General features: G+C 38.9%; 1 protein-coding gene across 6 annotated transcripts in view; it reads left to right on the forward strand.

Annotated features, from left to right (window-relative positions):
• PLD5 (phospholipase D family member 5) overlaps positions 1-10,735 on the forward strand; it is a 125,360-nt gene extending 114,625 nt beyond the window's left edge. For all 6 annotated transcript variants that reach the window (XM_060753888.2, XM_060753890.2, XM_060753891.2 and 3 more), the window contains one exon: positions 134-10,735. In XM_060753888.2, the coding sequence (XP_060609871.1) occupies positions 134-366 (233 nt within the window). In that variant the 3' untranslated portion in view covers positions 367-10,735. The remainder of the gene's footprint in view (positions 1-133) is intronic.
• Positions 10,736-20,672: the final 9,937 nt, after the last annotated feature.

Consider the following 20,672-nt stretch of genomic DNA (forward strand, 5'->3'; position numbering starts at 1 on the left):
AGTAAGTGCAAGCTATTTTTGAAGAAAGGAAACATGGCTGGATTTTCTTTGACAGAAGAAATTTCAAGTTGTCCTTAAACAATACTGTTTTGTGTATTAAATTATGATTGAATGTGCTTTCATTTGTTTATAGGTAATTTTGACTGGGTTGGGACCTATTTTAATACAGATGCTGGAGCTGGCCTGGTCATCAACCAAGCAGAGTCAGGAAACAAAACCAGTGTAATCAAGCAACTAAAAGCTGTGTTTGAAAGAGACTGGTATTCACATTATGCTAAAAGTTCAACTACAAAAATTCCAAACTGTTTAAGCTACAAACACCACCAAGCAGCAGCCAATAAGACCTCCCTAAGAAATGTGAACTGAAGTCTACTTTATTGGTCAGTACAACTAATTGAGAGAGAGAATGGGACTGATACTGACCTCTCCTTTGATATTTACAGACAACAGACTTTTCAAAAAGCAAAAAAGATTTATAGGAAAAAGCACACTTATATAAAATATTCTTTAAACTATATTCTCTATACTGTATTATTTACAAATGTTAGATTTGTTACTGCTGACACTGAATGTCATTTCTGGTCTGTTGTTGCTTTGGAGGTATCACAATGAAATTTAAAAGCATGCTTTGATCTTTAAGTTATAGGGTTATGCCTTTCTCTCCTTTCTGATTAGTATAAAACAAGCATAAACATGGTAAGTGTATTCTTTCAAACAGTCTCTATATGCCAGAATCTAATCCCAGGTTTTCTGTTTATCCCAGATTATCTGGCAGTGCAGACTTATATAATCCAGTTTAAAGCAGAAAACCTGGGGTTAGATTAGAGCCTGGGATATGGGGCCTGTCTGGAAGGGCTGGTCCTTAGAGTGGTTGACACTAAAATGCAGATTTCACTCAAATGAAAGATATGGGTATGAAGAAGGCCTTTTCCCGTGTAGATAATATAATCCCAGTTTACAGTCATCTTAACCATTTCTTTGTTTAAGCATATACTGTTTAAGCAAATTGTTTGGCTGTCTGCCTGTTTTTATTACAGTATGTGTATACTGTAATAAAAACACATGTGTTTAAATAATTTTAAAGGGTATGACTGAACTAATTTAAATTATTCTGCTAATGATGCACTTACCCTCTTAATTTTAATTTTGGAAAAATACTATTATAAATACCTTGCTTTTTCGTGGTGAGAGGACAGTTTAAAATCATTTTTTTCCCAAGTCAGCAATAGGTTGCATGTAATGTGAATTTTCTCCTAACTAGTGTATTTGCAAATTTGGGGAAAATGCTTATTACTCAAAATTACAAGGTTAACCTATTTCTGTAATACTGATGTTTCTCATTTTTTCTAGAGTGCTTTAGAGGTGATCCACTGCAAGCATAGAGGCATGCCCAGAAATTTATAGTGTAGATATGGGCAAACTCAGCCCAGGGGCCATGTGCAGCCCCTTGGGCTCTTTTCTCAGGCCCTCATCTCTCTCACCATCCTAACATTTCTTCCTTCATTCTTTCCTTCTTCCCTCCCTCCCTTCTTTCTCCTTCTCTCCCTCCTTCCTTCCCTTCTACTTTTTCCTGCTTCTTCCTTTCCCTCTTTCCTCTCTCCTTCCCCCCTCTTTCTCCTTCCTTCCCTTTTGTTTCTCCTTTCTTCTCTCTTTCTTCCCTCCATTCCCTTCCACTCTTCCTTCCATTATTCTCTTCCTCCCTCCCTCCCTTCTCTTTTTTCCTCTCTTCTTTCCTCTTGGGGGATGTTTAGCTGGGAGAAGAGAAGGTAGAGAGGGAAAATGAGAAGCATGTTTCAGGATTTATAATATAGTATGTTTTAAAAGAGCTCTATTCCTCACTTCCTTTCTAAACAGACAGCACAGCAGCAGCAAATTTGTGGGCTCTTGGGGGATGTTCTTTGATTTATATTTTTGGGCATAATTGGTGTCTCTTTTATTTACACTTTCTATAGCAAAAATAAAATGAATATTCTATTTTACAATAAATACAAGCAGGTTTCTTTTCTGAAATCTAAAGCCCACCAGTAAGTGACATGCTTCTAAAATGACTAAAATTTGACCTTTATGATTTCTTTCATAAGAATGATAAGATTTAATTTTCAAATCTTACATTGGCTGCAAAAAAATACAGTTTAGACTTAAACAGTTTAGTATTGAGGGAAGTCACAGTATTTTTGTTCCCCATTACAGTGATGGGGTCATAATTAATATTTGCTATTTCCTCCAATCTGGAGGGTGCCTCCAGGTTGGAGGAAACACAATTCATCCTTGTACCTTGATTCTAGGTCAGTGTTGCATGATCTGTTGTGTATTGTTTATTGAAGCTGATACACAAGTTGCTTGCTACTGCAACATTGATAGAATTGCTGTGACTGGTTGGAATATCTGCTAGTACAAACCTTGGATGCAGCACGTTGTTGTTTATTCATTCAGTTGCTTCTGACTCTCCGTGACCCCATGGACCTGCCCACGCCAGAGCTCCCTGTCGGCCGTCACCACCCCCAGCTCCTTCAGGTTGCAGCTCATTCCTTCAGAATGCTGTACAATTTTGTATTCATTATTGTCCAGGTAGAATAACTACAGTGCACTTTCATGTAGATTTTTTCTAACTGTTGCACTAGAGAATGAATCCACTTTAAATCCAGTTTCTGCCTCTTGCAGAAGTCTGGGATTTGTAGTTTAGTGAAGCTGTTAAAGACTCCTCCCTAAACTACAAACCCTAGAATTCTGCAGGAGGCAGCAACCAGATTTAAAGTGGATTCATTCTCTAGTGTGATGAGGTCAAACACTATAACACGAATAGTTTGAAGAAATTTAGGGGTTTTTTTCTCCCCTAATGAATACAAAATGTAATTGTTGCTTGTAATAATGCTTACTAGTGCCTTTTTCTGGACAGGGTTTCATTTAACTCTATCATGGTTTTCAGACTCCTAAAAAATCATATCATGAATTGGCTGAAAACAATATACAGTATAAAGTAAGAATATTTTAAAAAGGAATTTACCAAAATCAAAGTAAGTCTTATTAGGCACATGGAAAAAAGTCCAAACTTCAGAATATTTTTTTTTTGCAGATTATCTGCTGCCATTTCAGTATGATGCATTCCCCAGCTTTGTGCAGTCAAATCTCAAGGGTCCATTACTGAAGCTGTTTACTAGGCTTGGGTAACCACGGAAAAATTTGGTTCTAAACTTGTTTCGTTTTTAGGGGGGCCCTTGTGTTTCGTTTTTTTAAAGAATTCCGAAATTTTCCTTTAAAAAAGTTCAAAATATACGAAATTTCGTAAAATTACGAATCGATTTGTTAATGGTGGACGCGATTGCACAATATGCTAAAAAACCCTCCAAATGGGACAGGGGGAACTTCTGAAGCTTCCCTCTCCCTCTGTTGTTGACTGTTGGTGTGATAATTTATTTTTTTATCACTGTTAAAACAAACAACAACTATAAAACTTGCACCAGACATACGGAAATAATTACAAAACAATTACAAAACAATTTCGAAACAATTTTGAACCAATAACGAAACAATTACGAAACAATACGAAATAAATTGGAAAAATTGTTTCGATTTTTAATTACTCCTCACAGTAGTCCTGCATGGCTCAATATTGGATCGTAAACTAATTTAAATACGAATTAATAACGAATTACGAAATTAACGAACGAAACCGCCCAAGCCTACTGTTTACCTAAAAACAGCAGTCTCTTCTAGCTGGTTCCCGTAAGGGACAAAATTGAGTTTACATTAGAGTGGGATGGCAAATGCAAAAAAAAATTAAAAAATTAAAAACCCACTGCATTTCTGAACCTCCTCTAAAAGTAAAATATCAGAAGCACTAATATAACAATTATGCATGGTCCAGCCTCCATTACACACACACACTCTCTCTCACACACGTTTATCTATAGGAAGAAGCCCATTGTTTTCCCTTTTTCTCTTAAATAAATAACATTTCTACCACATTTTCTTTGCCATAGCATCTTGCATTTAAGAACCATGAGATTTGCATTCTTATTTGAAGCTTTACTTTGTGCTATCAGATTGAGAAAACTCAGCTCTTTGACTCATCTGCTGATATATATATATATATATATATATATATATATATATATATATTCATTCATTCTTGGGGTTAATGAAAAGTGTTCCTGCAAATAGGAAGCCTTGCAGGATTAACCTTATGTGAATATGGAGATTAAAATTAGATGAGTATTACACTGCCACTACCCTCAAAATCCCCTCCCATTTTCCTGTGTTGTAAATTTCATATTTATCATTCTCTTCACTAAGATACTAGTGGATGAATTATTGGTTCAGTTTAAATCAACAATAATAGAACTTTCTTATTTCTGTTGGTTCTTCCTTTTTGACATAATTTTGTATATTGTCCATAGTATGCCAGATGTTCAGACTGCATGAACGTGTATCCCTCCATGAAAAGATCTGCTCATGTGTCTCATTTTAGTCTGTTGCTGGTGGCTGAAAGAGTTATAACTTGCTTTGGGTAACTCTGGGCAGAAAGTGTGATTTATGAATATTAATGGTAATAAATAAGATCAAAAAATCTGAGCACAAGCTTTTTAGATTACAAGACATAAACTCCAATTAAATACATATTCACAGCTGTGAAGCTGCCTACATCCTTAATACTAGAAAATATAGATGTAAGGAAAGGGAGAAAGAAGAGGAGGGAAATATTGGGGTGGGGGGAACAGGACATGAATATGGTTTGATTAGCTGTATATTATTTAGACTTCCTTTGAATCACTTATCATATCATTTCTAGTTATAGGCTGATACTGCTTTATTATAGATATATTCACTCCCCATGATTAAACTTTCAGTATGGTTGAAAATAAAATTCCATTAAAAAACATTTCGGCGGAAGCAACAACTAATAAGGCAACAAAACCCAAACAGAACAGAAGAGCAACAGAACTCATTCAAAATTTTAAAACTGGGTGTGTGTGTATGTGTGTAAAAGAGGGGTTTGCCTGGGATCAAATAATAAAGTGGTACTTTTAGAGAAAGCATTTCAGAATTGGAATACCACCATTAAGAAGGCGGTGTACTCAGTATCCACCTTATGTCTGGTGGCAGGTCACCCTTAGAAGAAGCCTTCTTTTGAAGATCATAAAGTTTGGAAAACTACAGCTGGTGAAGGCTATTCATTCATCTTTTCTAACCGTGTCACACTAGAACTTAAAGAGGAGGTAAAGGGTGTTTAAATGCTGTGGCTGCCTTGAGGGAGGAGCCTTTAAAGTGCTCAGTCAGAGGGGTCCTGGACCTCACTACAAATCCCAGAATTCTCAGGAGCAGCCATAGGATTCAAACACTCTCTATCAACTCTTTAAGCTCTTACTTACTTACTTAGGCGATCCCTCTTTGTCTGAGTATGATGGCCTTCCAAGTGCAGTGTCTTGACGGCAGATATGTAGGTGACTGAGGAGTCCTATTCTTGACCCGCATGTTCTTCCACAGTAAGGTCATCAGTTTCCAGGTGGAAGGCGGTCCCTATCAGGGTTGGCTTGATGTACCTTCCTCTTGTCACGTTTCTCCTTTTCGCCCTCCATTTGTGGGTCTTCAAATTTCACAGCACTGCTGATCACAGCTGACCTCCAGTTAGAGCACTCAAGGGCTAGAGCTTCCCAGTTCCCAGTGTCTAAGCCACGGTTTTTAAGGTTAGCTTTCAGCCCGTCTTTAAATCCCTTTTCCTGTCCACCAACATTCCATTTTTGTTCTTGAGTTGGGAGTAGAGTAACTTTTTTGGGAGATGATGATTGGGCATTCAGACAATGTGGCCAGTCCAGTGGAGTTGATGGCGTAGGAGCATCGCTTCAATGCTGGTGGTCTTTGCTTCTTGAACTGCATTATATGCAAAGTGTATACTCATATAATGCAGTTCAATGCATTTTGAACTGCATGCAGTGGCAGTGTCGATCCAGCCTGAGCATCCATAGTCAGCTGATTTGTATTATAGATCCTCTAGTATTCAGTAAAGGATGTCTTTTCTCTGCAGTGATGCACCAATATTTCTTTAGAAGCTCATTTGCTTATTTCACATGGTGTTTGATTTCTCCTGCTGCTTTCATTGCTCAGTAGACAGGAATAATGGGCAGAACTTTGCTGCAGTTAATGGATTTTAACAAAGACTTTGCTTTCTGGGGAACTACTGTAGCATTTCCTTTGTTATGAAGTCATATCTTGTAAAGAACGTGGCATCTACATACTATTCTGTTATGATCCAGAAGTAATTCAGACCTTTTGGTCTAACACACAAGCCTAATTTAATTGTTAGACCCAATTAGGGCAGGGCCATTAAATCAATGGAAATCTGGTTAGCCAGCATATATGTAAGTTGCATAGATTCAATGGGTCTCGTCTAGTCTGAACTACCAATTTGAATCAGGCCTTACATAAAACACTACTTTCTTTCTACATTTGCTTTAACATCCTGAAATAAATTATCAGCTTTCGTAGACAGAGTTGGATTGAAAACTATTCAAATTTTCCATCTTGGTTTCACCCAAGAGACAATGATGAGACCATAGTAAGGGGGCCAGGTTAGGCTTTTATTTGTTATGGGAATTGGGGAACATTCTGGTGAATTGCTTTTTATTTTAAGTGGACTTCAGTTCACAATGCTTTGAGTGACTATAATGCTAATTACATATTACTGGGTCTTTAAGATAAATTCCCTCATTTCAAATCTATGAGACAATAATTTTTCACCGTATGTTGTAAAGGGCAGTCCTATACACACTCACCTCACTCAATCCAATACAAACTCACCTCATGCTGAACTCTATGGAACTTCCTTCTGGCTCCAAGATCTGCCTTCTTTGAACTGAAGGACTCTGCTTGTAGAAGGTGCCTTCTGAATAAGAAGGTCTCATAGAATCATAGAGTTGGAAGAGACCTTGCAGGCCATCCAGTTCAACCCCCTGCCAAAAAAGCAGGAAAATCGCATTCAAAGCACCCCAACAGATAGCCATCCAGCCTCTGTTTAAAATCCTCCAAAAATGGAGCCTCCACCACAATCCAGGGCAGAAAGTTCCACTGCTGAACAGCTCTCACAGTCAGGAAAATCTTCCTCATGTTCAGGTGGAATCTCCTTTTCTATAGTTTGAGCTATTGTTCTGTGTCCTAGTCTCCAGGGCAGCAGAAAACAAGCTTGCCCTCTATTCCCTATGGCGTCCCCTTATATATTTCCCCTTAAAATAAGCAGTGCTACTTTTAAGAGTCCCCAGGCCCTCTGTGCAACTTTTTCAGCAGGTCAGAGGTTGGGGTGGGTAAATTTGCTTCAATCAGAACCATTAAATACATCAAAATCTAGACCACGCCATCATCTGGGGTGAGGATAAGAAATATTTAGAATCATTTTCCTTGTTCAAGTGATATAATAGCTACCATTCTGTTTCATAAATATGCTACCTCAGCAAATATTGACCTAAATCTTGCTGTTATTGCTAATTAGATTAGATGCATTGAAGCGGTGGACTTTACCTATGTAAAAACTTACCATTAAACAATTGAATCATTGAGGTTTGTCAACAGGTTTCCCAAGATTACTTGCTCATTTCATTAGATGTTCTTTAAAGCAAATAGAGAAAGGGAGATAAAAGTCAACATATGATTTTAAAAACAGGTTTATTATAAAGCTTTTGCATCAGGCTACTATATTATTCAGAAAGGATACCCGAAAGGAAAGCAGATTGCTCAGAGATATTCAAAGAATGGTTCTGATAGCATCACTCTTTTGTTAGGTGGCAAATCCTTGGCTGCTGAACTAGGAAAGCCTTCTGATAGCACAGAACTGAATTTTGAACAGTGAGAGAATGAGAAAATGTTTGCTAATGGGTGTACCACAGTGCCCTTTTCACAGATAAATAGTGCCAGTTTTCTTTGACACAGATTACTCTCTGAAAACTGGAACTACCCATGTATTTTACAATAGGACATGATGTTTTGTACAGCACTGTATAATGTATGCTGGTGCTTTCCTTGTCCTTTTGAGGTCAAGGAGCAAAGATGTCTGAACTCCATTTGAAAACTGTATGGCTAGTTCGCTGATACAGTAATTGGGAGGTTCTGGGCCAGTTAAGTCATCCAACTTTCCAGATGCTGTTGGACTGAAACTCCAGCAGCCTTAGCTAGCAAAGATAAAAAAAATGCTGGGAGCTGCTGTTAAATAACATCTGGGGAGCTGTAAATTCCAACCCTGTGGAGTTGAGGCTGTTAGCAGAAAACCTATTATCCTCGTTACCTTTCAGTAGATGCAGCACTGAAACCACCACAGAGGCTAATGTGAAAAGAAGCTGAGAAACATGCACAATCCTACAATTGACTCTGTATTCTTTAATTCTTGTTCTGGTTACCTTTGAATTAGCCCTAAGATGAACTTAGTGAGTATGCTTCAATATTTGAACTACTTGAGACATGCCTTACAGAATCTTCAAGGGGATCATGTGGTTAATGAGGCCTGTAATACAGATTATGAGAATGGAAAGTTGCCAATACAAGAGAGTTGTTGCAAAGTAATTTTAATTAGCTGATTTGTATTTGAACAATCCAGTGTGCTATGATTTCTAAAAAATTAAAAACAGAGCAATTGTTGCATGCTTATGTAAGTCATTAGTTTTATTATGAAATACATTTTATGAATGCCTATGCATTGTAAATGCTTTAATACCAGAATATTGAATGTTTTGTACTCTTTTTTGTAAATATGCTATATTTACTGCATGATTCTATCATTATTCTGTTGTGCACATAAAGAGAAACCAAGAAACATATAGTATTAATAACATGGTTATTACAGTAGTTAGTTTCAATCCATTCTAAAACAAGTTTGCACCAAGACATTTTTTAAATGGCAGGAAATGTGCTTCCTACGGGCAGTGGGCTTAGTTCACAGCAAAACATGAATCAATAATTAGTGTGTTCATAATATCAGTGATTTTGTATAAACGGAACTAGAGGCCTTATTAGATCCTGGAGACACTTGCATATCTCAGTAGGGCTGTGTCGAAATTTTGTCTATACTTGTACAGATTATCCCCAGGGTAATCTGTAACAATATGGGATTCCAATGAATATTTCCAAATGTCAGACATGTTATTCCAAAACCAGTTTGATTTGATATAAGAGGTAGATAATCTAAGCAATACCCGTTTGTTACTATTGCAGTCATTGCCAAATAGTGGCAGTTATTTTCCCTGTCTCACTTTACACTATAATCTTTTGTTGAGGAACAGATGTAGTAGACTTAAATCTATTAAATATTATTTTATTGTATGATACTGCAAAATAGGTAATCCTAAACCAAGATACATTTCATTTGGTAAATTAATCCTGAAGATTTTTTTTCCATGTAAGGAGTGATTTGAGAAACTGCAAGTTGCTTCTGGTGAGAGAGAATTGGCCATCTGCAAGGACGTTGCCTAGGGGATGCCCATATATTTTGATGTTTTACCATCCTTGTGGGAGGCTTCTCTCATGACTCCGCATGGGGAGCTGAAGCTGACAGAGGGAGCTCATCTGCGCTCTCCCTGGATTCGAAACTCAGACCTGTCAATCTTCAGTCCTGCCAGCACAAGGGTTTAACCCATTGTGCCATTGGGGGTTCCAGTCCTGAAGATGTGAAGCTATTAAAAAATTTCTGGGACCCAAACATGTGGTTACTATGTTCATGTTCAGTGGGATTTTTGCTTCTTTTTTTTTTTGACCCATAGATTTCCAATCTTATATATTCCAGTGAAGGTTGAAATATAATTTAACTGTTCTCCCTAAAGTCTGCTGTTTACAGATTTGGGGTGGGGGGGGGGGGTATATATAGAGAGCTCCTTAGGACTCTCAGAGCTGATGTCAAACTTAGTATCTTTATGCTTCCTTCTTTTCATCTTTACCTTAAATACGTTTCACCTGATTGAGTTCTGTAGACCTGCAAGTGCAAAAAGGTTTCCAAGAAGGGAAAAATGCAATTTGGAGAAGGTAAAAGCCTCTACATCTAACAACTTGGTCTACATACAAAGCTCCTGAGTTTTGTAATGCCAATCACAAAGAGAGACAGTAAAAATTGGCAGTGGACTTGTTAGGCTTCCTATTTCCCTCTCCTGCATGTCTGAAAGGCAAGCGACAAAGTTGGTACAAAGGGCACAAAATCTCCTTTCAGGATCCTGCTGTCTTGGATATGGTTCATTGGGTACAATATGTCATAGTGAGGTTATTTGGTTGTGAACTGGGTCTGTTGTTTACAGTGTTACTATATGTAACCAAAGATCGATATACCTGTACTTGACCACTTGTTTAAACAAAAATGGGAATACCAAAGGGACAGATTGATATCTTTTTACTATAGTACAAGTTTTCATTATTTCAAAAATCTCTGTCTGACTGAGGAATGAAGAAAAACTAATGTTAAATAATGAAGAAGAATGGCAATATTTTATACTACTGCAAACTAAGTTTCCAGTGATATAATACTAAATCAAAATAATTGGGTCATGCATTGATTTACAGTTATACAAATGTTTAATTTAATGTCTGCATTATTGATTTCTTTTCTCATGGCTCTGATCACCAACAATTCCTGACATTATACAGAATGTATTTCACACAGCATTTTGTTCAGTCCTCCAATTTATTTTCAAATGCAAGTTTTCATGCCTAGTGGACTTATTTTCTTTTCTTTCTTTTTACTTCACAGAAAATAAAGAAACATGTTTCTGTACATTATGCTGCCTTTTCATTTCAGTGTGGAATTCTTGCAGAAGTATCAAGTAGCAGTGTGACTAGAAACTAGGGTGATACAGATAGTTCAATCTCCTTCACCAAAAGGTATATATGAACTAGTAGAAATCTCACAACATTGGTATTGCAGGTTCCATTTTATTAACTGGAAAGTAATGCTATTTGTCCCAGTAGCCTAGGAGAGATTGAAAGTAAACAGCACAAGACTCAGGACACAAGAAGTAAGCAAGCAATGTGATTTTTAGATGTGCAGTGATGTAAGGGAGGGAGCAAGAAGTCTGGAAAAGAAAGGTATTGACAGAATACACGAATAAAGTGTGGGCTTTGGGAAGGGAAGGAGAGATGCAAGAGTGAATGGTGAGCAATGGTAAAGATGCAAAGGAGAGGATCAATACAAAGACATGGAATGAGGTAGGGGAAGGAGAAAAGAGGCAGGAGAGTAAGCATTGCAAGTTGTGCTGTGGAAGAAGCGAACAAGGGCAAAGGGGGAAATATTGGAGACTTTGAAATAAGTGAAATGAACATCAGAGTGCAAGGAGCAAGGGTATGCCAGAAGGAAATGAGATTATGTAAGAGAAAGAATAGCAGAAACAGCAGAATGAGCAACATAAGCAGGTGAATTGAAGAAGAATGTGCTAAGTGTGTTGCTAGGGCACAAGGTGAGATGACAGAATGAGTAGGAGAGAAGGGAGATTGAACTGAAAGACAGGAGGAAACAGAGGAAGGAGGGGGAGAGGTACAGTAGCAGGCTGCAAGATGCAAGACAATAAAACTTGATGATGGTTAAGATGTATGAGGGGACAGTGTGTTGTCACATGGTGAGGGAAGGAGGAAAGGGAATAGGAGGTATATGATGTAGCACCATAGTGCCAAGGATGGGAGAGGGCAGCATGGCTAAGGCTGAGTCTAAGGTGAGTCCAGGCAGAGGTGGAAATGGAGGTGGGACAGGTAAGTAGCAGAAAAAAGATACACAACAGAGGCCTTCCAGGAAGAAGGAAACAGTAGTTCCATTACTTCAGCAGTCTGCCATTTCATGATACTACTCTGAGGAAAGAGAGAGCTGAAAAGAACCAAGAGAACAAGGTAAATACATGATTTTGAAGGTAAACATTTGAGGTCAATTTTCAGATTTTGGAGAAATTGAATCAAAACATAATAAAGAAAAGATGAAGTATTTTAATGGACTAATTCTACATTGATTTGTCTCAGGAGCATGGTATGAGCATTTGAACTATTGATTCATACATGTGTCCTACTGAATTATATGTGAATAAGAATCTTTGGTGTAAATTCTGCCAGGGAAAGAAAACAGCTACTGTTAAAAGAATGTAGAAAAGATTTATGTTTAGAAATACAATTATGGTAATATACTGTATTGGCATTTTTTTTCTTACATCAATTGCAATGAAGATCCGCATAGTTAAAGCAATGGTATTCCCCGTAGTAACCTATGGATGCAGGAGCTGGACCATAAGGAAGTCTGGGCAAAGAAACACAGACACTTTTGAACTGTGGTGTTAGAGGAAAATTCTGAGAGTGCCTTGGACCGCAAGAAGATCAAGCCAGTCCATATTCCAGGAAATAAGGCCCAGCTGCTAACTGGAGGGAAGGATATTAGAGGCAAAGATGAAGTACTTTGGCCACATAATGAGAAGACAGGAAAGCTTGGAAAAGATAATGATGCTGGGGGAAATGGAAGGAAAAAGGAAGAAGGGCTGACCAAGGGCAAGATGGATGGATGGTATCCTTGAAGTGATTGGCTTGACTTTGAAGGAGCTTGGGGTGGCGATGGTCAAGAGGGAGCTCTGGTGTGGACTGGTCCATGAGGTCATAAAGAGTCAAAAGGGACTGAACAAATAATCAACAAAACCATACTATTTAAAGTCTTCAGGTAGTCTTCTGCAACAAAAACAACAAGATGTAGTAACTACCCAAGGATACACACCTTTAAAACGTAATAAGCTTTATTTAGCGCAACCTTTTGCAGACTGCAGCCTCCTTCATTAGATGCATTAGGTGCCTCTGTTGCCAGTTATTTATGCACATCTTTGGGGTGGGAGGATGTAATTAGTGAGATGAGAGGAGGTGGAAATGGAAAAAAAAAGGATAAACATAGGTATCTATGTTTGCTAGGCTGGCTGCATCTAATACCTGCTGTAACTTGTCAGTTGCTTCACTTGAAAAACTTAGGAATTGATTGAATCTCTGGGAGTTTACCTCCTACCGTTTTGTAAATCCAGGCACAGCAAAAGAAAGAAAACTGAGCTCAAGCAAGAAGAAATCAAGATGTCCAGTTTGTGCAATCGATGAAGTGGCAGCACAGCAGCGAGCAAAACCACACAAAGAACAGCATGAGTTGTGTCCTTCTGTTGAGGCCAAAGCTCTCACAAAAAAACAGCAGTATTTGCTAGCTGGTTGTTGCTCTTTGTTCTCTACTCTGAATCAATCTGGGAAGACAAGGATAAAAAAAAGGGGCAGAAAGAGGTTGGAGTGGAAGATCAGAAAGAATGGAAAAGATTGAGATTGACCAGGCACTGGATTGGGGAAGATATATTTGGAAGACAGTAGTTAGAATTAAAAATTCTTTTAGGATGCTGCGAGACCTGCGGGAATGATCCCACTGATGTTCTGACCTCCCTAAGCTGATGTTAGAAATGCTGGCACATCCTTCCATATCTTCCTTGTTGGTTAGAATACTTAATGTAAAAAAGTAGATCTTGGGAAATGCTGTTTTGTTGGACTACAACTCCCATGATAGCCCCATCTGTCAAACCTAGAGCTGGAGAAATGTGTGAGCATACTTGTGTTGAAGGCAGAGTTTCAGAAAGGCCTGCTGTTGGGGCAAAAAGAAGAAGCTGGTGAAATGTTACCAATCAGGTTATCAATAACCCTGTAAATATGTGTCAAGAGAAGAGTTGCATTTGAAATGACTCGGTGTGTTTTGACAAAGGTGGAAACAATATAAAACATGTGGGCAAACATTTTGTAATCTTTGTTGTGATTGCTGCAGATGTGTAACAAATACCCCAGGGTTTAGTTTTCTTACTGTTGTAGTGGGAGATAATGTTGCAGCATAATTATACACACAACTAGACAACTTGTGGGAAAGAATCATTGGTTTTAAAAAAATGTATAAGACTGACAGATCAGCTATCCAAACAACAAACTTTAGTAGGTTATGGCTAGGTTTATAGAAGATCCTAGTCCAATCCTAACCATATAGAAAAAAGTCCTATTGAGTACCATGGAAATGCCTCCTTATTAATCATATTTACAACTGAAGCCTTCATGGATAATGTTTAATCTTGACTGCTTTGATTTAACTTCTTCACAATGCAAGATTCCCTTTTTCATACAGAAGGCTACTGGTGATTGACCTGAAGGTGCTTAAGACTTTGTTGATGGAGCAAAATTAAATGAATGTTTACAGATCCTCTCTGTGTGAAGACATGCTCCTGTTATTCAGGGGGACCTGGGAATGCTCCTTTTAAATTAAGATTATATTAATGCTCAGCTCAAAATATATTACTATGTTTTGAACTCTGTGTTTTTAATCTGTTTGCCAAGCTATGGTTGATATATTAGATGCAATGACTTCACCAGGCTCCTTGCCCTGCAAGGAGCCTTGCAACAGCTCATAACGTAGTCCTAACTTGTCATCCTTAGATGCTCCTGACCTCGCAATCCCATCAACAGCAATATTGGTGTAGAACGGAATCTAAGAAGTGTCTCTATTTGTCACTTCTGAAGGTACCAACCGTCTGTCATGTAATATGTGGGGAAAAACTTATAAATGATTACAAAATACCTTTTTTTGTTTTATTCCAAGAGCTACTTTGCCATTCATCCCCATAAATTTATGCAAAGGTTGGTTTCTTCTTACTGGTGCATAAGATCACAAGTATGGCGAGTGGATTGCTGGATGTCACTATGTTTCAGGGAAATTGGAAAGACTACAGCAAAAATGAAAAGGCTTGCTATGTACTTCTTATGAAATGACTTTGAATAAGAATTCAATGTTTATCTTGGTAAAATGAAGAAAAGTTTATACCAAGCCGCTCTGACTGTAGTTATTTGAAGTTGACAAAAGCATGATCCCTCTCTCTTACTTGACAAGTAATGTAAATATGAGACTGAACTTAATCCCTGTTACCTTCCAGATCTTGCAAGAAGAAAGCATCTGCCATGGTCTAATAAACTGCTGTGTCTCTTTGGTACATCAGTATCTCAAATTAGTTTTACAGCTTTTGCTTGCAGTTACTGTTATGGAAAACCTCCATAAAATGTAGTATAAATAATTTCCACCAACTTCTGTCACTTTCAGAACCATACATTTAGACCAGTGTTTCCCAACCTGTGGACCGTGGATCACCAGTGATCCACAAGAATGAAAACATGTTCTGTGGCCGCACAATTACTACACCGTTGCCTCAAAATCCTATGGCAACAAGAGTGACTGGTCTCACAAAGTTTTCTTATAATGCCGAGGCAACAGGGATGTCAGGAGGGGAAAGACTGACTTACCCACAAAAGATTACTACTACCACATCAGCTCTAGATTATTAAATATGGTTTTCTGTGGGTGAGCAGAAGCTGTCTACTGGGTGGCATAGGTTCTGTATCAGAAACTAGAGCTGATGTGGTCTATCCAATGCAATTTTCTGAAGGATAGTTGAATTAGTGCCTGTGGCAGATTCTTTACTACTATTTCATGACCTCCAAAAAGCAAGGGAGGAAAATCTGCTTTCAACATTGGACTAGATGGTAGAGTCTCCAAAGAAAGGTTGGATAGCCATATTTCAGAAGTGTTTTCAGTCTGGATTCCTGCGTTATAGCAGGTTTGACCAGATTGTGGTTCTTTCCAACTAGTTCCATGATTCTGAATTCAGCCTAACTTTCAGAGGATTTGTGCATGTTCATTGTGACCAATGAAACAAAAAGTGGGCGCTAGAAACAACATCATACGAAAGCTGACTGGCACAACCTGGGGATCACAACCAGACACAGTGAAGACATCTGCCCTTGCACTGTGCTACTCTGCTGCTGAGTACGCATGCCCAGTGTGGAACACATCTCATCACACTAAAACAGTGGATGTGGCTCTTAATGAGACATGCCGCATTATCACAGGGTGTCTGCGCCCCACACCACTGGAGAAATTACACTGCTTAGCCGGTATTGCACCACCTGACATCCGCCGGGAAGTAGCAGCCAATAGTGAAAGGACCAAGGCAGAGACATCTCCAGCTCATCCCCTGTTTGGGTATCAGCCAGCACGTCAACGACTTAAATCAAGACATAGTTTTCTTAGATCTACAGAGACACTCGCTGGAACACCCCAGCAAGCGAGAGTCCAAAAGTGGCAGGCCCAAACCCAGCACCTCAATTCATGGGTGATACCAGATGAGAGACTCCCCCCTGGGCACTCAGAAGACTGGGCGACTTGGAAGGCGCTGAACAGATTGCGCTCTGGCACCACAAGATGCAGAGCCAATCTTAAGAAATGGGGCTACAGGGTGGAATCCTCAGCATGCGAGTGCGGAGAAGAACAAACCACTGACCACCTGCTGCAATGCACCCTGAGCCCTGCCACATGCACGATGGAGGACCTTCTTGCGGCAACCCCAGAAGCACTCCAAGTGGCCAGACACTGGTCAAAGGACATTTAACCAAATACCAAATTTACAAAATCTGTGTGGTTTTTTTTTCTCTTTCTTTTTTTTCTTTTCTTTTTAATCTCTGTGTTTGTTTTGCTCTGTTAGAATTGTAATACAATGGTTGCTGATGACACGATAAATAAATATTGTGACCAAGAGATTAACACTGAAGGAATAAGTGATTACAGTATTTAAAAAATACATTGTTATTTGTTCTAAGATATGTGAGGATTAGGATCCTTAACTTTAATGTATAGCACAGTTTGCTGAATGTTTCACATGGCACTTATTGTAAGTGCAGACAAAAGGTAGCCTTCTTTAATTTATTTTATTTATTTATTTAAAACATTTATATTCCGCTCTTCTCACCTTGAAGGGGACTCAGGGCGGAGCACAGCATATACATGGCAAACATTCAATGCTGGAACACAAATTCACATACAATACATAAACATTAAAAAACATTGACCAAAATATTAAAACACACAATTTAAAACCGTCCTAGTCATCCGCATCAAATCTAATTGGCCTGGTCATCTGGATTAATTGATTGCAATTCCTAACATCCACAACCATTTATTGTTCTGGCTTGGCCTGATAGTGTTGCAATCTAACAACTTCAGAAGGGCTGTATTTTGGGGGTGTTTTTTGAGGGGGAGGTTGGTTATAAATGCCTGACAGAGCCAAGGTGTTCACTAGCAATAGTCATTTCCTGGAGTTGTCAGTGGTGTCATGGTTCTGGAAGGCTGGTTAATGAAATCCCTGAGATTCTTGACAGCAGGGAACAAGATGGATGAGGACCGTGTTCTTTATACCAATAGAGCCTAAATCAGAGCGTGTTTATATGCTACTGTACTGGTGTACAGGACAGTAGCATATACAGCTGCTCATGGCAGATTACTGCTGAAGTGTCATCTTTTGGGGTTTCATGATTCACCTTGGCTGAGCTTTCACATTTCTATCTCCAGGCATCTCTCCTTAATGCCTAGAGCCATCTCTGCACCAAAGTCAGCTGTCCCCTCTCTTTGGGACAGGATCCCCAAAAGACAGGATCCCCAAAAGACAGGATCAAAATCTGAAATGACCATCACAAATTAGAGAGCTGGGCCAAAGCTAGCAAAATGAATTTCAACAGGGAGAAATGTATGGTACTACACTTCGGGAATAATAATGAAATGCACATATATCAGACGGGCAACACCTGGCTTAAAAACAGTACAGGTGAAAAGGAACTAGGAGTCCTGGTGGATCACAAGCTTGACAAGAGTCAACTGTGTGATGTGGCACCTAGAAAGGTCAATGCAATTTTAAGCTGCATCAATGAAAGCATAATGTCTGCATTGAGGGAAGTAATAATTTCCTCTGTACTGCTTTGGTCAGAATTCACCTTGAATACTGTTTTCAGTTCAATTCTGGGCACCACCATAAGAAGAATATTGACAAGCTGGAATATGTCCAGAGAAGGGTGATTGAAACGATAAAAAGTTTGGAAGCCAAGCCCTACGAGGAGTGACTGAAGATTCTAGTCATTATTTCCATTGGTAATAATGTATTGAAGTATCCACCCAAACATCTTCCTGACAGTAATAGCTGTTTGGAAGTGGAATATGATGCCTTGGAATGCGATGGGGTTGCCTTCTCTGAAGATTTTTAAGCAGAGGTTGGTTGGCTATTAGATGGGGGTACGTTGTGTGTTCCAGCATGGGAAGAGTTGAACTGGAGGGTCCTTGTGTTTTCTTCCAACTCTATGATTCTGTAATTATATAATTCTATGTTAGGGTGAAAAAAGCTGGAAGCAACACAGCTAGCATTATTATTTTGTCTACAGATTAAAAGGTCAGCCCATTAAAATTGCATCATGACTATCAGAAGTAAGTAATGTCCTCAATCTTAAAAAAACAACATGTGTACATGTAATATATTGTAGTAATAAAATAAGAAACTTGAATATCCAAAGGCAAGCTATTGCTGAGAAACAAGAGGGGAATTCTCAAAACTTGCACTGCACACAGCACAATCTCTCTCTCCCCCTCAAATTAAGCCCAGTAGAATTCAGTAAGACTTACTTTCAGCCATTCTTTCTACAACTGGCCTTCTGATGGAGGCACAAGTATCATAGCAATAGCTCTGTAGCAACATAATTTACTTGAATGATCTTAGCAATCTCATATTTCAGTTTTGTGAAAATAATTCCCTTCAGTTCCAAATTCTTTTCCATATCACAGTCTTCCCAGCAGGTTCTTGGTCTTTGATTACTTCATATTCATTATGTTTAGCTTTGTAGCATCTACTTTTCCTTCCTTCCTTCCTTCCTTCCATCCATAAAGTACACATTATTTACCTACTTGTCTTTTTGGGCAGATGGCTTTTCTGATTTTTCTAGGGAAGAATCTCAGCTTCAGTCACCAATGCAATAATTTTGTTCCTATTTCATATTTTGAAATAAAACTTTATTCCACCTTCATTATCACCAAAAGGAGGTGGGGGTGGGTGGTGGGTGGGAGTAATTGATTTGGGCAGTTACATTACTTAGAAGTTGTTACTTCTAAGCTCTGATGCTAGAGGCCTTTGAAACACTTCAGTAATGATTGAAAAAACAAGAATGAAAAGAGAGAGAGACAAAGCATTTCAGGGAGAAAGAAGCACACATAAGCTGAGATCTTGTATCACTGCAACATAGCATGAATAACCATTGACAGATTCGCATTCTTCTTACATGAGGCACTCCATATGCCAGAGAACTAGTGTAATATAGTGGTTTGAGTATTGAACTAGGACTCTGGAAACCCTGCTGGACCATGGAAATCTGTAGTGAACCTGGGCTTTATTTCCATTCTTGTCAGGTGGTTATGGCCATTCAGTAATGTCTAGTAAAATACCTGCCTTCACAATGCAATTTTCACCTGTAAATGTCACTAACAAGATTATGGCCACACAGAAAGTCTAAAAATAAATCAGAGCACCAAAGGTGCGAGGTCCAAGAAGAAGAATCTCTGCAGGACAGATCTGGGTGCCTGTTATATACTGGAGCTGCCTTCAATCTCTCAATTCTGGATATTACTAGAGCATACTTGTCAGATTACATTTTCCATTTTTTCTGTCTATGCTGCTGAACTTTTTGCAACAGTCTAACTCATCATAAATAACCAGGCAAAACATTTCTATGCAAATACAGACAGTGTCAAAGGAAGTTCATCAACATGGGAGTTGAGGCAGGAAAAAGGAAATATCATGCCAGACGGCTTTATATTTAGTTGTGTCAGAAGCCCATGAAAATGTCTTTAAATAAAAGAGGGGTATAGGTTTTGATGTGCAGTGTCACAGGGCACCAGAGCTTTTCAAGAATAAGTGTGAAACTCAAACTAGAACATATTCCAGTTCACATTTGACCCATTGCCTGTGACATATATAGCATCTTCCCCCCCCCCCCCCCCCCGCAAAAAAAAAACCCCCACAGTGGCTGGTAACATTAGTGACACATGCAAATGTAAGTCCATCTTACACTTGCAGGTGCTCTTTTGTTATTGCAGGAGCTGGTACACTATTATCGCTGACCATCCCCAAAACCCACTGGAACACTCAAACAGCCCATTCTGTTGCTGGTGGGACTCAGAGGGGCTCAGAGAGGAGTCTATGTCCCCATAACCAGATGCACAATGATGACACCATCTTCCAAAACCCCAGAGAAATAATCAGAATCACAGAATGGGAAGGTACCCCATGGGTCATTTAGTTCAGTGTTTCTCAACCTGAGGCCATATTCCCACTTCCATATCCTACTAGTAGAAAGATATCAATTCAAATGCTTTGCTTGTAAATATGAGATTTTCACCTGTGCCCCTTGAATATCCTGGGTAGAATGAAGGGCAGGGCACAGGAAGGAAACAAGGTCAGAAAGTGTTGAGAAACACTAAGTCAGGGGTCCTCAAACTTTTTAAACAGAGGGCCAGGTTACAATCCCTCAAACTGTTGGAGGGCCAGATTATAATTTGAAAAAAAACATGAATTCCTATGCACACTGCACACATTTGTAGTGCCAAAAAACACTTTAAAACAATACAATAATTAAAATGAAGAACCATTTTAACAAATATAAACTTATTAATATTTCAATGGGAACTGTGGGTCTGCTTTTGGCTGATGAGATAGGATTGTTATTGCTGTTGTGCACTTTAAAGTCATTTCAGACTTAGGTTGACCCTGAGCGAGGGCTGGGTAAATGACCTTGGAGGGCCGTATCCGGCCCCCGGGCCATAGTTT

The sequence above is a fragment of the Anolis sagrei genome, chromosome 1 (assembly GCF_037176765.1).
Source record: "Anolis sagrei isolate rAnoSag1 chromosome 1, rAnoSag1.mat, whole genome shotgun sequence".
NCBI classification, from domain to species: Eukaryota; Metazoa; Chordata; class Lepidosauria; order Squamata; family Dactyloidae; genus Anolis; species Anolis sagrei.